Below are 21,359 nucleotides of genomic sequence, written 5' to 3'. Positions count from 1 at the left end.
CGGGGGGAGGTTGGGGATCCGGCGTGGGGTGACTCGCGAAGCGGAGTCGGCGGGAGGAGGTAACGGGCTGGCCGAAAGCCGGCGGGGAGCCGGGGAGGAGAGGGCGGCCAGGGAGGAGAGGGTGCGGGAGGCAGCGGGGGGAGCCGCGGGGCGCGCCCGGTGCGCGGTGCCGGGCGCGGCGGGGAGGCGGGGGAGGAGGCGGCGGAGGCTCAGGCAGCGCGCGGGCCGGGGCCCCAGCCCTCCCGCTTTTAAACCTGGGCAAAGCAGAGGCGGGGAGAGGGGCAGGGGCAGGAGGCAGGCGGTGACATCAGAGCCGGCCGAGCGGATAAGGTGGGAGAGCCGCAGGAGCGGAGCGGGCGAGCGAGGCGTCAGCGATTAGCGGCTGCCGCCGGTCCCCCGCGCACCGCAGCGCACCGCAGCTCCGGGCACCATGCAGAGGTCCCCCCTGGAGAAGGCGAACATCTTCTCCAAACTTTTCTTCAGGTGGGAGCCCCGGCGCGGCGGGACACGTGCGGCCCCTGGCAGCGGGCAGGGGCGGGCAGCGGCTGTGCGGGGGGCTCAGCGGGGGCTCCTCTCGGGGGGGCCGAGCACTGGGCACCGGTTAGCTCTGGAAAGGTCTGTGGGGAGAGTGGTGGCAGTCCCGCTTGTTGCAGAATGATGAGATCTCTCTTCTTTTGTTGTTGTTGTTTTTGTTGTTGCTGGGATTTTAGCACCAGGAATGGGCTTTGTCTGTCAGGTGTTATAAACACTCGCTGGACCTGGACAGATGAATTTATGACATAATTTGAGCAACCTTTGGTAAATTGCTCAACTAGTTGATCTGTTCTTTTACTGTAAACTGTGACAACACGGCGGGGTGGAGGGGAGCAGGGGGAAATGCTCTCAGAGCAAGGATTCCTTCTCTCTGGCTTTTTGGGTGTTCAGCATTTTCTCAGTGTGCGAGTGCAATACAAGATCTGACTGGAAACAGTTCCCTGGAGGCTTGAAAGTGTTGTCTTGCAAGCAAAGTCCTGGGCACCTTTTCTTTCTCACAACTTCAAATAAAAAGCGAAGAAGGAGCCAATACCAACGCCTGGGTACAACGTACTTTATAAGACAATATAGAAGACTGAACGTGTTTTATGTGACATTGCTAGAAATGACACTGCCAACTGGAAAGAGTAAATAATCTTTCTGGCTTTGGCCCACATGCCACCGGTTTCGCCAGGGTGTTGGTTCCCCCTTTTGTTACTTGAGGGTCTTTCACACAGCAGGGAGGGGAGGGAGGAAATCTTGTGTAAGACCTGAACATAGTGACCGAAATGGGAACACGTGATGTAAAACCATAACATTGGCACGAGGTCTCTGCCTGAGCAACTGAGGGCTTTTAGCTCACTTTTTAATCCTTTTGGGACAGCTTTCCTTTTCCAGCAGGTTGGCCTGGACCTTTTTTTAAAGCTTCTTAAGGGAAGTGGGTCTGTACGAATCGCTCTGTTTGCCTGCCTCCCCCACCGTGGCTCATGTCAGCCAGATGTGATAGCGGGGAAGGATCCCAAATGTAACCAGTTCCTAAAATGTTGCAAACATCCAGGTAAAGGTGAGGATCCTAGTGATGTCCTCCAGTGGTGCTGCAGTGGGAAGGAAGCCGTACCTGCTCTCAAATTCTGTTAGAGACAGGGAGTGTGGATGATGGGAGTGTAAGCCTTTACGAATTCTCCACAGAAGAAGCTTCAGTCAGTGCTTCTGTCAAATATAAGATAGAAATCTGTAGGAAATAAGGCTGCATATTGACTTCATTGTTCAAGGAGCCACTTGTTCTGTTTCATTTTATTTATTTGTAGAGCTTCTACTGGAGTAGTGCTCTCTCACCTAGCACCTGTGATGCTGAAGGTGTCAAGAAAAAACCCCAATAAGATAAAGCAAATATACTTCTGATTCCTATCCTAGGTAAAGTTCCTGTGGCTGAAACCCGATGCAGTTCATGCTCATTAAGTGCTTAATTAAACATCCTTGGGCCTGAACTGTTTTTTTTAAAATCTTTGAGTCAAATCACAAAATCTTTGAATCTTTAAGTCAATTAAATGACGTTTGAATCCTGCCTATCATGCGTGATACACTATATTGTACCAGCTATCTGACTGTAACTGAAATTATAATAATTAAGTGTATAAGGTTAAAGAGCTGTTTATGATGAATATTGACTAGAGCAGAGAAATGTCTTTACAAAACTTTATACTAACATTGTTTCATAGAAAAATCAGACTATTAATGTAAACATTCAGTTCACTGGGTAGAGAACAGCCAAAATTGTATGCAAACATTTATAAAGTGTCTAATATGGCTCTAATACCTTAGGAATGACATTTCTGTGAATGATAAAGTCTCTGCTTACTTGCATTTTACCACATACACTGTGAATGTCTGTTTCTTCACAAATATTACATGAAATAATTGAAAAGGTCAAAAAAGTGAAAGCCACGAGATAAGAAAATGCATTACATCCAAATTTGCTGCAAAGATGTCTTTCTCTTAAAAATAAATAAGGATTTTAAAAACATATGTTATTGGTAGTGATGAAACATGTTAGCTTCTTTTAAAATGCATCCCTTCAGTCTTCAAGGACTCCATCAGTTTCTGTCTCATCAAAAGTAGATCAGGATCAATGTTAAAGATTATTAAAAGGTAAGTTATCAAAGAGCAAAGATTCGTCAAGGTATAAGAATTTCACAACACTTTGAGGCATAATGTTTGTGATGAGCTTTACAAAGTCAGAAGCGTTTGCCACATATCAGTAACAAGAGACCTGTTCACTCAACTGGAAACACGCACAAGGTAGTGATTAATGAGTGAGATCGGAACAAGGTTTGCTAAGATGTCAGAATATTCTGTTAGTGTTGTGACTGAATCTACATACATCATTGGTTTCTGATACTGATCATATTTAGTAAAGCACTCCCGTCCGTGCCTACATTTTAGTACATGCTTTACTGCCATGAAAACGTGTGAGACAGAACTCAAGGGCAATATATCTGAAGTAAGTAGTCAATTCTTTCTGTTTTAAAAAAATACAAACCAAAAAGGTATGTATGGAAGAAGGTTGCTTTTTCCAATAATGATGAAACAGCTGCTTTCAAGTGCAACATTGCAGAATGCTTCAGTGGGGTAACTTTTATAGGAGGTTCCTATGCAATTATGTGTGAAGTACCAATCAATATAATGCAGTAAGTTGAAGGCTGCATAAGCAGAAGTGATGCTAAAGTATCACTTGTTATTATTCAGGAAAACTTGCTGATAAATGTAATATTATTATGTAATATTATATGAGTGGTTATCAGTATCAGTGTGTTGATATCAATGTCTATAAACCTATTGGCAAGGTTTTATTGCTTCATGATGTGTCCTGTTTGGGCTGGAGGGATGGGTTTAAATGTGGTAAAGTCAGAATGGAGCTTCTTGCTCATAAGCGAATAACCTAGACATGCTTCAGTATTGTTTGTACATTTTTTCTTAATTCTTTATGCCAAAAAGTGAGAAACTGTCATGTGTATACAAGGAGTAGTATCTTAGGGAAAATATTACCTTTTTGTTGGATTTCCAAGATTAGCGACACTGGTGGGGCAAAAAAAGAGAATTGCTTGGAGTGGTCATGATAGAAAGTATATTAGATATTAGAAATCAACTTTCATCCTAAAATTTGAACAATTCTTGTTTACAAACTGAGTTTCTAAACCAGCTTTTGTGCTGTTTTCTAGTGGACTCAGTCCATCAGACTTGCTCTGATTGCTTCTTTATTTCCAAACCAGAGAAAAAATAACCTGCCACCTTTTTATACAGCTGTTCAGTGGTTCCAAGAACAAGTTAGCATGTCGGGGATAAATGTTGGATTCCTTCTTCTGCCATGTGTGCACTGGGAGTGGTAGGAACGAGAATTCGATTCTACACCTCACCTCTTCTAGGAAATAGGACCAGTGTTACCAGCGTATGGTAGTGAAGGTGTTTCAGTGTGTTTTTTAGTTCTCTATCTCTGGCTCAGTTAATCTTTTTAAAGCATAAGAGCAAGAGTGACTCTGTAGTCTACCAGGTAAGAAACTTGTTTGCAAGTCCTGATTTCTGTTCTGGGCACTTTTTAGGAAGTCTTTAGGGTGGATAACAGAATCCAGGACTTAACTTTTGAATGTACCTAGCCCGTGAGCTACAGTCACGGTTATTCTTTCACTCTTTCTAGCTTAATTCAGTCTTAATTGCAAATTTGAGACTACCTTGACCAACATAGTTTCTGGTTTGACCAGGCATACTCATGAGAATTAGTTTGAATCCCTTCAGAGAAAGGAACTAAAGCCAGGCCTGCCCTAGGCAGTCCCTGCTTTATCCTCAAACTATGTATCTTAGGATTTAATAAAGAAGGTACTTAGGATTTTGATTCCTGAATAGAGAAGGATTTATGTGCCTATTTTCCTGGAGAAGTTTGGGATTTAATGTATACATTCGTCCTCAAAACTTTCCTGTGAAACTGTCTTGAATTCCTAAAAATCCCAGGTATTATATAGGAAGCTTAAAGACCTAATTCGTATCTATAAATTTCACTCCAGAGGGCAGGTGTCTGGAAATTGTTATATCCAACATATATTTGGAGCATCCCCTATCAATACCTAGCTGTAGCATCTTGCTCATCTTTCCTCTCTGAGTAGGGAGCCTCTGTGTACGTTGGCAGTTACGAGCAGGCGGATTGAATTGCGCAGTGTGATGGCTCAGTTGCTGGAACAGCTGGCTTAGGCACTCATAGGAGGCAAATTTCTTATACTATATTCTTAAGGCCCTTTATGGGTCTAGTCCTGAGGGCATGCCTTTCACTGATCCCAGGTAATCGTAAATCCTGGCTGTTAGTGATGATAAAGCACAGATGCAGCCGCAACACAGATTCTGGCCCCGTGACTGCCTGGTCATTTGTCTGTTGCCACAAGTGGCCCTTGGAGACCCACTGGTCTGTTTGAAACAGCAAGCTTTCGGTGCTTTGGAAAGTCAGCCCCCATATGGCTCAAAGATGTGTATGCAGGTTTTGGAATACTTTTGAAAATTTAATTTCTATTAATATTTCCAAGGTAAAATATGAAACTTGAGAAAGGATGCTGAGTCTCCTACTCTGAAATAATTTCAGCCACAGGAATACCTAAGGCTAAGTCACATCCTTGGCTCAGCCTGATACTGCATTTTTGGTCTAATGAGCAGAGGTGCAAACCCTGCGTAGCACAACGCCCTTCTCTGGCAGATTTATACCTCTAAAGCACAGTTGCCTGTATCAAGTTGCATCTGAGTTTCTGAAATATATCTAAAGCTTCTTTTCCTCCTGCAGGAGGAAGACTTACCATCTTGATATTCAAAATGAAATGATCAAGCATTTGAAAGATTTACAGCCTTGTCTGTACCTTTTTATTCTCCTCCATGCTTATTTGATTTTGGCGGGATAGAAAATAATCCATCCAAATCCTTGAATTCCTTTTTAATACTGTAGGCAATGACATGGAAAGTAGTTTTATTATCTGTATTATAGAGTCTTCTAAATGCCCTAACAGAAATTTGAAGTCCACTGTACTAGGGACTGGAAAATATTTGATAAGGAATTCTATTTTTAAGATCTTAAAGTCTAAGTAGATAGCACAAAGGTTGGGCTGAAAAGAAGTCTCCTTTTTAGTTCTGCGGAGGAGAAAGTGGCGTGTACAAGGACTGGGATTTGTTCTGGGAGCATGTAGTAAGGGCAGTGCAGACTGCTTGACATCTCCTGCCCAGGACTTTAATTGCACAAGGATATCTCTGGTGTGACACAGTTACTTCAGAATACTCTTGCAGCAAACAATTATCACCTCTTTCATACAAAAGAGTCTGAGTTTCTGAATATCTAAATTTTTGGATATGCTAATTTTCAAACTGGTGAGAATAGTGTGACTTATTGCAAAGGAGTTCTACAAGTTGCCATTATCTTGTTTTTTTTTCTTTGTCCCCCCTGCTTTGCAGCATAGGTATGTACGTATAGCGTTTGTGGGGCAGGATGGTGCCAACCTGGGTAATAAAGTGTCACATTATGTCCTCTAAAATAAATATGTCAAAGGCCAAATTAAACTGTAGCATATAAGAAGACTTTAGTGATACACATTGCAATTTTGCAACGTAAACTTGTAGGTGCAATTCAACTGCCTTTCAGAGGGGGTACGCCTGGGTGAGACGAACGAGAACTCACAGGCGGTGTTTACATATCACTCCCTCTCATATAAGCAAAAGGATCTGCATGAGCATTTTCACAGTCAGCAAGTAGCTAAACCAAGGCTGCATTGTCGTGCAGCTCCGAAAATTAGGAGAGAGTAAGTGGGCTTTTAAGACATATTTTGGAATGGCATTGTTTGTCCCTTGCAAGCAGAACCCTCCTGCCTGTCAGATATGGTAAGCACCCTTCCTGCAGGAGAGGGTAGGCAGGAGATGGGACTCATCCTGGAAGGCAGCACTTGGAGTGGCCTGCTGCAATACTGATGCCTTGACTCCATGGGCAGGCGGGTGCCTTAGGAGAAAATCCTAAGTGACAGCTGGGAAAGGGACTTGCTTTCAGCTATGTTCCTGAAAAAGATCCCATATTTCCATGTTTTAATGTTGATATTTCTCTTTTATAAACTTTTTAAAAAACTTTTAAAATAAAAGATGTGAACCTTTATTGTATTAGAGTCAATCTGATATTTCACTTTAACTTGTTTCAATTTTAAGGTTAATCTATAAAATCTGGGATGCTTTTATTTCTCTGGAAGTAACAGATACAAAGAAAACAAAACCAAAAAAATACTATTGTTGCTTTACTTAAAGCACAAGATCGTTTTGGAAATCAGAAGATATAAGACATTTTCTCATTAACTTGCAAGGGTCAGGCTGAAGAGTAGCAGCATCAAATACCAGGACACAGAGAAGATGGCAAAGAGCAAGTAGTAAGAGAAGCAGCCCCTAAGTCAGGATTAATTCCATATTAACATACTGGCGATTCACATTTTGATATTTGTATTTAAATAATAATTAAAAAAATCTTCCCACCCTCCCCTTCCCCTGATTGAACCACCACAAATGTGTTCACCGGTTTGTGAAGGCGTTTATAACTGATCAGTCACCGGGGATAGAACAAATTACAGATTTGGAAAGGGCCATTGCACCTGATGTGCAACTGTATGCTGATTTGTTATGACATGTATCTATAAATGTATGGTTAAGACAGTGGAGCGCTAAATCGGGAGAAATTTGTTGCTGTCACATTAGTGACACATCTGGGATTTTTTAGAATTCAGTTCAGTCATGAATAGCACAGCTCTGCAATAGTTTTGCCAATGCAAACTTTCTGCAATGTTCCTTGGTCTTTCAAAGGACTAGGAGAAAGAAATCTCGTTCTCTTATTCTTGTGGTGGGATATATAACTGAGAAATAGAGTGATGATGAAGAAACATCCTCTCCTAGCCAGTCTCACTGTAGGTATATGCTGAAACAGCCTTGCAAACCCTGTTCGTATCGCATCATCACCACGATGTTATTTTGATAGCTTTGTTAAAGAAACATTTATTCCACTTGACTTTGGTATTGAAACAATTGACAGATTTTAATAGATTGAATGTATTCTGTCCTTGGATCTTACACAACTTAAGTAGCTTTGTACCCCTAATGTGCTTTGTTTTCTCAAAAATAGCTCTAGGTACTTCTGCAAACCAAAATACTTTGACCATCTTACTAACTGTAAGGAAAAAGCATTGAATTTCTGCTAAAAATCTGAATCTCAAATAACATTTAGAGATTAGATAATAATCTGAATAAGTGTCACTTCGCAAAAACTGGGCGTGAAAAGGCAAGCCATCCCCAAGAATTGCTGTGGAGTAATCCTAATTAAGATTCCCTCTTGAAATCCTGGGGTTTCAGCAGAACATTGATTATTCTTAAAATGGTGCTGCTCACAGCTAGTGGCAGAGTCGATGATATCGCAGCTAAATATTTTCCATGTCAAATAACATCTCATGAGGAAGAATTGTTTATTAGTGGAAAAATTTAAACCTTAATTTTTGTGATCTGGGGGAAAACAAAACAAAACAAAAAAGCAGAAATCAGTAGGATCTCCATTTACCTTCTGTTGTTGAAGCCCTGCAATAATTATGTGGAAAAATTCAGCTCAGAGTGTTGCATTTGTTTTTACAGGGGAAAATGCTAGAGGTGTGTATATATATATATATGTATATATGTTTTCAGAACATACAACATGCTATTTCAGCAGGTTACCATTTGAAACAAAATAACTGCCACCCTACTCTGTTGAGGGTAACCAAGGCGCAGGAATTAGACCGTGGTGCTGGGCAGTTGTGCTCCGAGGGCACGCTGACTTGTCCCATCTGTTAGCAAGGATCCTGCAGAGCTAGGGTCACCCTTTACGGCTGCCTTGCGGGATGCTCAGAGAAGAGTGCCAGAGGTGCAGACACTCTTCTGGAGAAACAGTTTTGAGTGTAGTAGAGGTGCCACCTCCAGTATAAAGTAAGCAACAATTTACAATTTGTTCTGCTGCCGGAGTGATGGATATCTTTTGGGAGAGGATGGGACTGCAGAGCCTCTGACAGAGTCTGGGCTGGTTGATGCTTTGGGAATGTCTGAGATCTATGTGGTACCTCAGGCTTTTCCTGCAATCAGTAGGGATTCGTGACTCTACAAACACCTTGTAAAATTTAGACTCCAAAGCATCATAATCATAGCTTGATTATGTTCCCCCAGCACCTTAACTGTTAAAAGAAGGGACAAGATAAAACCAGAGGTGCTTTTCTTACTCTGTCGCCATCGCGATTTGGGTCCAGTTCCTTAGGAGCTGCAAGCACTATGCCTAACTGTACAGCACAGGGGTATCATTGCTTTGTAAGAGAAGGAAGGGAAGCCAGGGTCGCCTTTGCGCTGCTCAGTAGCTATTGCCATGTTGTGCACAGGACACCCCGCTGCTCTGTCGCTGTCCCAACGCCCTGTGCTTCTTGACCGAGCGGGTCCGATGGAGCCGGGGAATCCCCGTGCCCGGGAGGGAGATCTGGGCAGTTGGCTTAGCGACACGGAGGCTCTTTCTGTCTTCGGTGACATGCAAAGCAGCCTTAAGGGAGAGTCAAATCCTATTGACAAGTTAACAGTCTGTGTTAATGCTCTCTGGAAAGCCAAAGACATCTGTCCTATCGGTACAATTTGCTCGGGCGGGATGAGGCTGAACATGCTGGAGAAAGAAATAGCTGTAGTAAGAAATCTATTATATATTGCTAAAGTGAATGGCAAAGAAATGGTATTAGAAATCTACCAAAAAAGAAGTTAAAACAGTATGTTAAGTATATGACATTTACATATCAAGCTCATAAGGTATTGTTTGCTACAGGCAATCAATAATAGAGGTGGAACTTGTTTTCCTTCTTTTCTTCTTTCTTACTGTACACCCTTGAAACTTGTCCCCTGCTGGGTTTGGTGTGTGTGTACCCATAATAACATTCCTAGTTAGTGGCAAAACTCTGACAGCACTACAGGTTTCTCTGTGAAAGACTTCATTAAATGCCAGCCAGTAATCCGGTGGCATTTGCTAATGTAATGCTGTAAAGCCAATCTGTTTCCCTTCCTTCTTGCTCTCTTCCTTTCAGAAGAAATTTCTCGTTCTCAGCAAAGATGAGAAGAAAAAAACTCAGAATTAATGCTGGCAAATCGTTTCTATTAAGCCCAAAAATGGAAAAGCCATAGTCATTGACAAACTGACTGAGCTGCGTTACCTGGTGATAAAGAAACATTGATAACTACAGATTATATTGCCAGTTAAAATAAATTTATAGCCATTTTGCATTTCAAAACTTTGCAAAGAATCCAGAGCATAGTGGTAAACTGGATGATATTGGAATCTGGCAAAAGGTTGGTTTTGGGAGATATTTATGTATTCTAGGTCTAGTATATTCCTTTTTGTAACACATACACCGTCTCCCACAGTTCTTGACAGCACAACCCAAGCAGCTGTTGAAAACCTGCCGTGAGACAAACAGCACGTGACAGGCCAACTCCTCCCATGATTACCATTCCAACCCGAAGCCACTTGGCACAGCTCGCAAATTGGCCAGATCTAGTTAGGGTGGGACTTCCGATCGGGGCCAGGGCAGCTGGAGATGAACATCTCTGTGCAAGCCCTGCCAGCAGCCTGCGGTAGGAACCTGGCTGCAGACTAGGAGGTCTCCCGGGGAAGGTGTCAGCACTGCTCCTTTAGCTGGCTGGAGGAGCTCATCTACCATAGTTGCAGCTACCCTGATGAGCAGAGATATGAGGACAAGGACTGCACAAAGTCCGTATCGAACTTGTTGACTTGGGAGAGGAGGGTTGTTTTAGGGACCGCATAATTTAGGTGGCACTGAGAAGTGCACTCAGTTCAAAGCCGAGCAGAACAAGAGACGTTCCTAGGAGTACAGGAGATCTGTTAAGCATGCCACCTTCCCCAAATGATAAAACAGCCTCTCTGCTCACTTTCTAAATGCTGTCACATTTTGTTACTTCAGGCAGTGGCAAAGTGCCAGGTTAGGTGCTAATCAAAAGTATAAATAAAATCAAATGTGTGGAGGGAAACAGTGCAATGAAAAATGTTTTCCCAAAACATACAAGGCCTGAAACTGTAAAGCATTTCTCTTTCATCAAGACAAGTTGGGAATTGCTTATTGCAGTCTCACAGCATTACTAAGGGGCTCAGCAAGGTTATTACTTAGCTACGGTACTGGGAATTATAGAGGTTGTTCAGGAGGTACTGTCACTTACTTGCATTAGCCGCAGTAGGGGTTTAGTATCCCATAACTTGTATTCATTTTATCATTGCCAAAATAGCTGCACATGCAGAACTTTTGGTGAAGTCCATGAGATCCTCTGTTCTTGAAGGACAGGGATTAGCCATTTCTGCACAAGATATGCACAAAGCCAATACCAGCTGGTCCTTTCTGCCATCAGGAGATGGCAAAATACAAATCAACACCTGATTTATCATTTGCAGTGGCCTTCAAAGACTTTTACATAATGGTTTTATTTTAAATTAAAAAGTCGTGGTGGGTTGACCCTGGCTGGAGGCCAGGTGCCCACCAGAGCTGGTCTATCAGTCCCCTCCTTCACTAGACAGGGGAGAAAAATATAATGAAAGGTTCGTGAGTCAAGATAAGGACAGGGGGAGATCATTCATCAGTTACTGTCACAGGCAAAAGAGACTCAACTTAAGAAAAAAAAAATCATCTAATTTATTATCAAGCAAAACAGAGTAGAGCAATGAGAAATAAACCCAAATCTTAAAACACCTCCCCCCACCCCTCCCATCTTCCCAGGCTCAACTTCACTCCCAGCTTCAACCTCCTCTCCCCAGCGGCACAGGGGGATGGGGAATGGGGGTTGTGCTCAGTTCATCACACGTTGTTTCTGCTGCTCCTTCCTCCTCAGGGGAGGACTCCTCTCATTCTTCCCCTGCTCCAGTGTGGGGTCCCTCTCACGGGAGACAGTCCTTCACAAACTTCTCCAACATGAGTCCTTCCCACAGGCTGCAGTTCTTCACCAACTGCTCCAGCATGGAGTCCCTCTCATGGGTTGCAGACCTTCAGCAGCAAACTGCTCCAGCGTGGGGTCCCCCGCAGGGTCACAAGTCCTGCCAGCAAACCTGCCCTGGCGTGGGCTCCCCTCTTCACGGGTCCACCGGTCTGGCCAGGAACTTGCTCCAGCGTGGGCTTCCCACAGGGCCACAGCCTCCTTCAGGTGCCTCCACCTGCTCCGGCGTGGGGTCCTCCACGGGCTGCAGGTGGAATCTCTACACCCCTCATCCTTCCTCCGTGGGCTGCAGGGGGACAGCCTGCTTCACCATGGTCTTCACCACGGGCTGCAGGGGGATCTCTGCTCCGGTGCCTGGAGCACCTCCTGCCCCTCCTTCTGCACTGACCTTGGTGTCTGCAGAGTTTCTTACATCTTCTCACTCCTCTCTCCGGCTGCAAAAGCTCTTTCTAACTGTTTTTTTTCCTTCTTAAATATGTTATCACAGAGGTGGTACCACTGTCGCTGATTGGCTTGGCCTTGGCCAGCGGGGGGTCCGTCTTGGAGCCGGCTGGCATTGGCTCTGTCAGACACAGGGGAAACTTCTAGCAGCTTCTCGCAGAAGTAGCCCCCCTGCTACCAAAACCTTGCTACACAAACCCAAAACAAAAGTTTTCTTCTAATCCATCTTATTACATCCCTGAAAACATTGGCCCCTATTTCCAGTAGCAGTAAAGTTTATGGATGTTTTACCAATGACTCTCCAAAGCGGACTTTCCTAGCTGCCTTGCTGTAGCATACCACAAATTGTGCGTTATTTCTCAGCTATAGTGGTGTCAAAGACTGACCTAAAGCCCATATGATTCATCTGAAACTGTAGTATGGTTGCAGAAATGAAGGATAATCTCCTAATTTCTTAGAACACATCCTCTTTGCAGTGGGTGTGATGTAACTGTTCACTTGGAAAAGATCTTTGTGCTTGACTGAATTATGGGGATTGTAGACTGGTGTCTCATACAATTCATAACTTCGTTAAAGTAAGTGTTAGTGTGCAGGTGTGTGCACACAGTTGCACACAAATAGGCTTTGACTGGTGTGCTAAGGGCTTTTAGCACTCATGTAGTGTCTAATGATGTTCTTTCACCTTTGCGTCAACTCTGCACTATCAGAGGCTCCAACTGAGAATGGCGATTACTATGTGTATATGATACACGTTCTTACACGAATATGGGTAAGCATCTCCAATAAGCTGTTTGTATTTTCTAAGTGACCATGGGAAACATAATTGTATTTCTTTTGCAATTTTGTTAACTGTTGTCTATAAAGAGAATTTAAAACAAAAAAATTTTGAAATTATTGATGTTTTGCAGGTCATAACTTTTATTATAATCATAAGTCACGTGGGTTTCTTTTTTACAAACTGTGTTTACATATGGAAGCATGACAGCAATCAACCACAAGCTACTTCTTTCACAGGCATTTAATTTTTTTAAGGAAATATTTTTTAACAATGGCAGTAAAGTAGAAACTCAAATAGTTTCAAAATACATCATTAGTTCTTATGGTTGCTTGTTTATATTTTGTTTTAGTCCTGTGCTTTCAAAAAGATTTCCTAACAGAACCTGCTGCAAAATTTTGTACAAGTTGGCACTTGGGGATTCGTAGGCCTTTCAGGAGCCTAATTGTTCAATAAAATTAATAATGATTTATAAAGATTTTCTCTACAGAATAGCCATTCTGGAGTTTTTTCCTGCTTTGGTTTAGTTCAGTATGCCCTTTAAATTGGTATTCAATTTTTTAAACATGACATTTGAAAAAGGAAATGCAGAATGTTTTCATATGATGGACACAATGAAGATCTTATGAGTCCTGTGAAAGATCTCATGTGTTAAATGCATATTGTGATGTAAACTGTCAAAGGAACACTCAAACTATATTCTGTCTTATAGGAATGAGACTTATACATCCAATTTACTATAGTTCTGATTTATTATTTATTTATATGGACATAGCACACATTTGGAAATACAGTACAAGGGTCTCGATCCCCTGAACGTTTGTCTGCTACTGACTGAATAGGAGGTTTGGGGCATGATCCCACCTCAAAACTGACAAAATGCCACAGTTTTGGAAATATTCTTTTAATGGTATATTTGTCAATATGATTTTGTAAATACAATGTAGAGCTGCACTGTATTATGTCATTGTGTGTGTATATGCGTGTGCATGTGCACATAGGCATACTTGGGTGCTGTGGACAAAATATTCAGAGTGAGACAATGCAACTCCAGAATTAACCTCAGCAACTGCTGATTTTCTAATTATTTTTTTTCTGCGTAGATGGACAAAACCAATTTTGAGAAAGGGGTACAGACGACGGTTGGAACTGTCAGATATTTATCAAATCCCTTCTGCGGACTCTGCTGATAATCTTTCTGAAAAACTAGAAAGGTATGAAAGATTCATGAAATAACATTTCAGCAATCACACTGCAATTTTCATTAAAAAGCTGTTGGATAAAATGTTTAAACAGCATTGGGTGCAAGCTGGTGGCACCCATTGACTGGCTCAAGTATGTCCTCGTTCAGCACACAGTTGTCCTTTGGAGCTGACTGGGATCCCTGGTGCAGATGTATCACCCAGATGCTCTAAATTACTGCATGCAGGAGCCTGTGACATCTGTCCATTGCCCAGTGAGGCCAGACTCACAGTCTCAATGTTAGTTCCCTGTTTTGCTGTTCTTTCTTCCCAAAATACCCTTGTAAAACCTTGTGGTTTTTTTTTTTTCTTCAACGAAATAACATTCTTAATTTCCTTTGATACCACCTTTGACAGACAATTGCTTCTGCAGAAATCATGCCCCGACTTTCCTCATTTAGGCTTCCTCTCTTCTCTACCCTATTTCAGTTGGTCCTAATTCAGAAACCGTGCTACACTTGGGACTAACTCTTACAGATACAAGTGCCCAAATCTTGTCCCTCTCCCCCAGCCTCCGGTGTAGCTTTCCCTGGCGTGCCGGGGCAGCTCACGTCTGCAGTGTTGTGCCAATCTAATTAAACTTAATTGAAGTGTGACGTACGTATTCAAAACTGGTAGAAAGTATTGAAAACATTGGTATGTTTAATGCATTTTGATAGTTTATAAATGGAATGCTCTGGTTATTTAATATTCTGTTGAAAAATGGAGAAAAGAGCTAGCTGAGGAAATTCTTAGGAGTGCTTTATTCTGTGAGTTGAATTTTGACTAAACATATGCTTTCTGTATATTGCATTGCTTCTGATCAGCAATTTCTTATCAAATAGAAAACTATTGTCCCAGCAACACAGGTTAAAAATAGTGCTGCGCAATAGAAAAGTCACATTTTTGATGCTTTTTTGGTGTTTTCTTTTTTGCAGCCTGAAAGAGCTCCAAAACGTTTATTTGCCTATTATTTGTCCTTTGGTCTTAAGTACAGCAGGTTTCTTTAAAACATACAATGTGACCTTTTCATGAATTAATTCCCTGCGGGGTGATGTATGGCTGAGTATTTAAAACTGCCAAATATGTGGCTGAACTAGGTTTGAACTTTTATAGATCTATCAAGTCAATGAAGGCCAGGTCTTTGGGGTCTCTGCAAAGCTTTCTTTCATTAGTCACCTTAGCTAAATCTCCTTGGATATACTTGAGTGAATTGAAGTATGTCAGAGCCATAGACCCATGTATTTGCTCGCGCAACTTAATGGCCTTGTTTTTTGGTTCCTTTTCAGAGAGTGGGACAGAGAGCTGGCAACCTCAGAGAAAAAACCTAAACTTATTAATGCTCTTCGACGATGCTTTTTCTGGAAATTCATGTTCTATGGAATAATGTTATATTTAGCGGTAAGATTTGTTCTTTTTTTCAGTAAACTTTTAGTGTTTCATAAATAGATCCAAGTGTTAGGGACTGGTAAGTTAATACAGAATCCTGTGAGTAGCTACAGATTTTGCTCTGTGTATTGCTTATAAAGATAATAAATACAGAGAGATACTCAGGGACCTTAATGAAAAAAAAAGTATTTTCCGATAATGTCTTAATATCTTTAGGACATACATATTAATAATTTTGACATGTACGTAGTTCTAGGTGCTGGCATATGCTTCTCCAAGTACAGGTAGAGCACCTGAATTTTTGTATCACTGCTGAACTAAAGTTATAATTTTCTCATGTTACGGTTTTTAAGACGTTTCTAAAGAATTTTCTGTCCTCACATTAAAACAAACGACAGTCCAATTTCACATGATTTAGTCAATTTTGTCAAAGTGACCATCAGCCAGCTTCATAGTTAAATACTTTATTCAGCTTTATGTATGCAATAAACAAGTTGTCTTCATTAGTGGTAACAATTCTGCATAAGTAACCGTGTGAGATATGCTTGGATCTTGGTGCCTAGTGCTCCGAAATGTATGATCAGGAGCTTGATGTGAAAGTCGGAACTGATTGTGTTTGTCACCTTTCCAACTTGTTAGCTAGGATTACCCTGACTTACAAATGCCACCTGTTTGACAATCCTATCACTGGGGTTAGGAGCTGTGAAAATAGTTTTTATTAATGATATCTCACTAGGTGTGTTGGATGACCAGACTGTAAATCTGAAAATTACTGTTAACCAATATGCACATTAAATATCCATGTTATTTTCAAGTTTCTGCAATTTAGTCATAAAAGTGAGATATTAAACTCCATGCTTCTCTGCTGAAAATGCTGTGGTATCAGAAACTGCAGCTGTAATAGCCCAAATGGCCCAAAGTGGCCAGACGTACTCAGTGTTTTCAGATGTGAGATGAATCTTTAGGCCAGATTTTTATTTTTGGAAGATTGATACAGTAACTAACTAATTCCACTGGCATTAGTGTTGAATGTGATCTAGTTTAGCAGTACTTTCAAGATCATAGATGGGGCAGAAGAAGAGTGGACAGGGAATTTGTAGAAAATAGCCCACAAATGTCTCTGAAGTTCACATTGCTTGCTATAAACTAAACTTCTCTTTTTTTCTGGCTTTCTATTGAGTATCCTAAGGAACTATGCAAACCTTCACGCCCATTAGAATGACCCCTCTCACAGGCAGGAAGGGGAGGGTAGTGTGGAGAGTTGTCATCATGCCCATGAAGTTGCTATTGACTCCTCCGTAGAAGGGAAATTTCAAGCTAGGTAGATCTTCTAGGAAGCAGATGAAGAAAGATCATAATCTGCTCTATGGCAGCCATGCCAGATGTATGCTAAATGAAACCACACCAATATCCATACCTTCAAGTTTTAATAATTTTGTATAAAACACTTGAAACATAAATAAGAACATGCTGAAAGCTAAAACACATGTCCTTAACTACATGCAGACTTTTCAGCATTAGAAGGGAACGTTTTAAGGGTGAAAAGTTTTAATGCATCAGGCAGCGTTTCAGGTCAAAGAGCATTTCTCAGGGTAAGCATCGAATTTGGAGCCTGACTTCTGCTAGTTTTATGCTGGAATGGTTCCACCCCAATAAACTTCCATGAGGTCCCTCCTGTTTACACGGCTGTGTGAAAGATGGGCTGATCTTGCAGATTACAAAGTAGGTAAATTTATTAAGGGTTCTAGGATGAAAGTCCTGTAAGATATTCCTAAGTGTATTAATTTGGACATGCAAATGTTCTGGTTTAGATCACTGCTGATTTCATTTGGATAATTAATAATGGACTATGATTTCACTCCAGATTGGATTTTCCCCTAAGAATTATGGAAAAACTGATTGCTGCTTTCTTTTGTAACACCATGTCTAGGGGAAATGAGTATCAGTAATAGAATCAGAGAGTCATAAAGTAAAATGGTCTAAAGAAAAAGGAAGAAATTCTCTAACAAAAATGGAAATTTCTTCCCTCAAAATGCAGCATTCACTTTCTTTTTAGTCTATACAAAAATTTAGGATGTACCTCAGTCTGTCATGCTGCTTCACAGATTCAAAATAAAAAAAAACCCCAAAACACCCTATAGGCCTTAATTTTTTGCAATCATATTTAGATTGTCCCCCAGATGTAGCTCATAAAGAACAACTCTGAAATTTCTCAGTGCCAAGGCTTGATTTCAAAATAAAACCTAGATTGAAAAAGTTTTTTACATTTTATCTTTTTGCTTCTTTCTCCTGGATAGATACATTCACACATGGGTGTACACAATTCTGATTAAAAAGAGGGGATTCAAGAAATCAGGTCCCCAGCCAACTTTGTTCTCTCCCAGTTTAAGTCTCTTCAGTTTTTTGGACTTCTGTCACTAGTGAAGAGCCTCAGGTCTGCTCTCACTGCCACTGCTCTCAGCCCGAAGTCGCTGCTGCTGCAGATCTGGTTCAAAGAGACACGCCGTGCTTGTCTGCTCCATACACAAGGGCTGCACGAGGAGAAGGAAGAGGAGATGATGGTTACAGTGCTGTCTCTGCTCACTCTGGAGGGCTTTTCTGCATCAAACCCCGGGCTACCCTCTGGCTGTTTGAGTGTCGTGCAGGGCTGGCAGGCACAGAACCTACCTGAGTTCTGTGGTCAGTTAAAAAAAGGTCTAAATGGGTCATTTTTCTCTTCTGAATCTTTTCATTCCCTTCTTACAGTGTTAACTTGCTCCATGCTACTCAACTTTCTCCTCTCTATTGCAGTGCTTATCTTTCCCCTTATTTCTTTACCTCTTTCTCCAGCAGTGACAAGATTTCCACACTTTTAATGCCATCTTTCTCTCCCTCTAAACTCCCCCAAAACAAACAAAAAAACCCCAAACACGACCAAACTCCAAAACCTCCAAATCCAAATAAGAACTTCAATGGGATTTCAGTTTTCTTTTGCTTCTCTTTTACCAGAATTTTTCTTATTCAAGTCTCTTTCCTATTTTCAACCCAGTTTTGAAGCATAAAGGGCTGCATAGGCTTTAGGAAAGACACAATGGATCAAAGCCAATTCTTTTGACTCTATGCCTGTGTGACCAACAGAAGAGAAATAAATCAGCTCAAGTTCATGCCTAGAACGGAAGGCAGGAGGCAATGTGGCTGGAACGGAAGTTGATGAGTCAATTAATTGTCTTTGTCCAGGTAGGGCAGTTAACCACCTAGGACAGGACGTCTTGCTATCTAAGCAACCCTTCTTTCTAAACACTTTCACTTCGTTTGGTGACTCTTCTCTGCGATGAGAGCCTTTGTGGACTCCTGCCTGATTCTGTCTTTTATTTGCTCCTGCCATCTCATTACTGCCTTTAATTTTTTAACCTTTTTCCTCATCAAGCCAGAAACTCCTTATTCATGTCAGGTTTTTATTTCTGAAAAAAACAGCAGTTCTACAAATTTACCCTATCATACACTAGAATAGGTGTTCCTGCAGAGTCTGCCAGCCAAAACTATTGGAGTCATGCATTCCTGTTAAAAGTTAAGCAGTGTCTGAGGGTTTTTGCAGGCAATATTGAGGATAACTTCCTTTCCCAGAGTACAGGTAAGTGAAGTGTGTGGGGGCATGCACATGTGGGACTGTGCAGGGTTGATTTCTCTGTGTGGAATTTTTAATGGAGTACAGTTTTAGACCAGGTGAGGACAGAACAGGACCGTAGAATTTTTGAGTCATAATCTTTTTTGTTTGTGTGGGGTTTTTTAATTTCTTTAAGAAATCACAGACATGCAATTCAGCACATAGGAAACAAAATCTGCACTTTTCACAATGAACAAGGGAAGATTAAATCTTAGTTTAAAGTCTTGATTCCATTATCATTAGTCTTCATTTTAAAGAAAGCTGTAAGAGGAGAAACTCGCTGCTAAAGCCGCTGGTGTTCTTTTCAGGCCCTGCTCACGGAAATTAATGGGAGCTTTGCCATTAATTTGAATGGGGACAGGATGTTGTGCCGTACTGGCATAGGTGCAACCAAGTTGTGCGTTCTTTTGAACTTCACTTTCCTTTCAGCTCTTCCCTTGTGTAATTCCTGAGCCATTTTCATGGCACCTTTCTTGGAGTGTGGTTTAAACTCTGCTGACATCCCTGCTGTTTGTGTAGTTGTTGTTGCAACTGGCATCACAGCTTTGCTCTCATTAGGTCTAGCAGTTTTTCCGTCTCTCCCTTTCCCCTCACGCGCCGTAGGTGACGATGTTATTGCAGGGTGGACACTTGTGCTCTGGCCCCCTAGAGTACTACGACTCTCCCTCGTAAATAGTGTTGTGTCAGGCACGTTGAGTTACTGCACTTCATGTATCTGATCCCCTGCTGCTCGAAACAGCTTCCACGCGTCACCTCATCAGCAGATGTGTCTTGCAATTTAAAGAAAAGGTGATATGACAGTGAAACAAAAATCTTGCTTTGTAGCACGATACAGGCTAACAAATTGTGTACTTTGCTGTGAGGATCAGTTTTATTCTACTTACTTTTTTCTCTTATATTCATCCCCATGAAATGTATATTTCCACTCAGGCACAGCAGCTGCTAACATTAACTTAGAAATGGTTTTAGTATCGTATCCCAAAGGACCCTAATGAGGATTTCCTGAAGTTCTTGCATATAGGTCACGGGTGTGAGTGAGGAGGCAGGGAGGGACATGAAAGTCCCAAAGCACTTCTTGGGCATACGCCAAAGCAGAGATGTGCATTATTGTCTTCAAATGCAGAGTGATTGAGCATATGGGGGATACACGTAATATAAAAGTGCTCATTGTGTAAGAATAGCCATACCAGGTCAGATTGGCACGGTATCCTGTGTCACACTCTCATTTCTCTTCAGATCTTTGCTCTTTTAATTAAGATTTCTGTGAGGGGGATGTCTTTGAGTTTCTCAATGGCCTATGATGAATGCAGAGGGAAGAGCAAGGACAGGAGAAGGAAAAACACGGCTCTTGAAAACTGGATTTTCTGTTAGATGCAGAAATCCTTTTTTTTTTTTTTTTTTTTTTTTTTAGGCAGGTCATTCTAATCAGTTTATTTATGCATGTTTATATCAGTGTGTAATTTTGAGGCTACAAGACCAAAAATGAAAAACAGGTAGTTCTGCTTTCGTTTGTATGTAGACTGGATAATAATATCTTTGGTAAGTAAACTGATAAATCTCCACTGTAAACCAGTGAATTTTCACGCCCCATGAGATAGCAAATGATTTGGCTTATTGCCAGCCATTATTCTACCCTTAGTCTGTAAATCACCTTTTTTTTCCAGCGAGCTAGGCATGTATGCAATACCTTTATAGTCACAACAAACACAGCAGCGAGAGTGTGGCATTTTCACTGGAATAAGAGTAAATACAAAAAAAACCCCAACAAACCTTGCTATTTTAAGCCTATATATAAAAGCTTATCTTGGAATCTCTGCGAGTATGAAAGCACTGTATTGTCCTTGAGAGGTGACTGTTTTGTATTTTGTGAGATTTGAGGAGTTTTGGTTTGCGGCTTCGGGATGCATATGGTCTAAGCACAGCTGCCTTGGGTCATGTGTGTTTTAATAAACACTCCTCCCTTTGCCTACTAATAACACTGAAGTCTTTGTCAAAGCTGGCTCCAGGTTTACAGCACTGGTGTTTAATTTGGGAAATGTAGTGTGTAGCGCAGGAATGCTATTTGAAATGTAAAATGTCATCTCTTCTGTGGAAAAAGTGAATGATGAATATCAGCTCCACTAACAGTGACATTCAAAAGGGGTTACAGTACAGGTTGTAGAAGTACTTGGGTTTGCTCTTGTATAAGAGACCAAAAGAAACCCAAAGGAGAAGGGAAAAAACTAAAGGGGATTTTCCCAATCTATTTATCCCTGTAAAACATTAATTACAGCTGAACTTCACTAGTTCACTTCTCTCTGAGTCTCTGTATGGTGGTCTGTGTGGCTTTCAGCTGGAAGGC

General features: G+C 41.5%; 1 protein-coding gene across 1 annotated transcript in view; it reads left to right on the top strand.

The window, feature by feature from the left end:
- The first annotated feature begins 286 nt into the window (after positions 1-286).
- CFTR (CF transmembrane conductance regulator) overlaps positions 287-21,359 on the top strand; it is a 92,088-nt gene continuing 71,015 nt past the window's right edge. Inside the window, exons 1-3 of the mRNA XM_054837080.1 lie at positions 287-483; positions 13,870-13,980; positions 15,276-15,387. Of these exons, the coding sequence (XP_054693055.1) occupies positions 431-483; positions 13,870-13,980; positions 15,276-15,387 (276 nt within the window). The 5' untranslated portion in view covers positions 287-430. The remainder of the gene's footprint in view (positions 484-13,869; positions 13,981-15,275; positions 15,388-21,359) is intronic.

The sequence above is a fragment of the Grus americana genome, chromosome 1, assembly GCF_028858705.1.
Source record: "Grus americana isolate bGruAme1 chromosome 1, bGruAme1.mat, whole genome shotgun sequence".
NCBI classification, from domain to species: Eukaryota; Metazoa; Chordata; class Aves; order Gruiformes; family Gruidae; genus Grus; species Grus americana.
The sequence above is the reverse complement of the archived record's forward strand: the minus strand, read 5'-3'. Positions and strand labels throughout refer to the sequence as shown.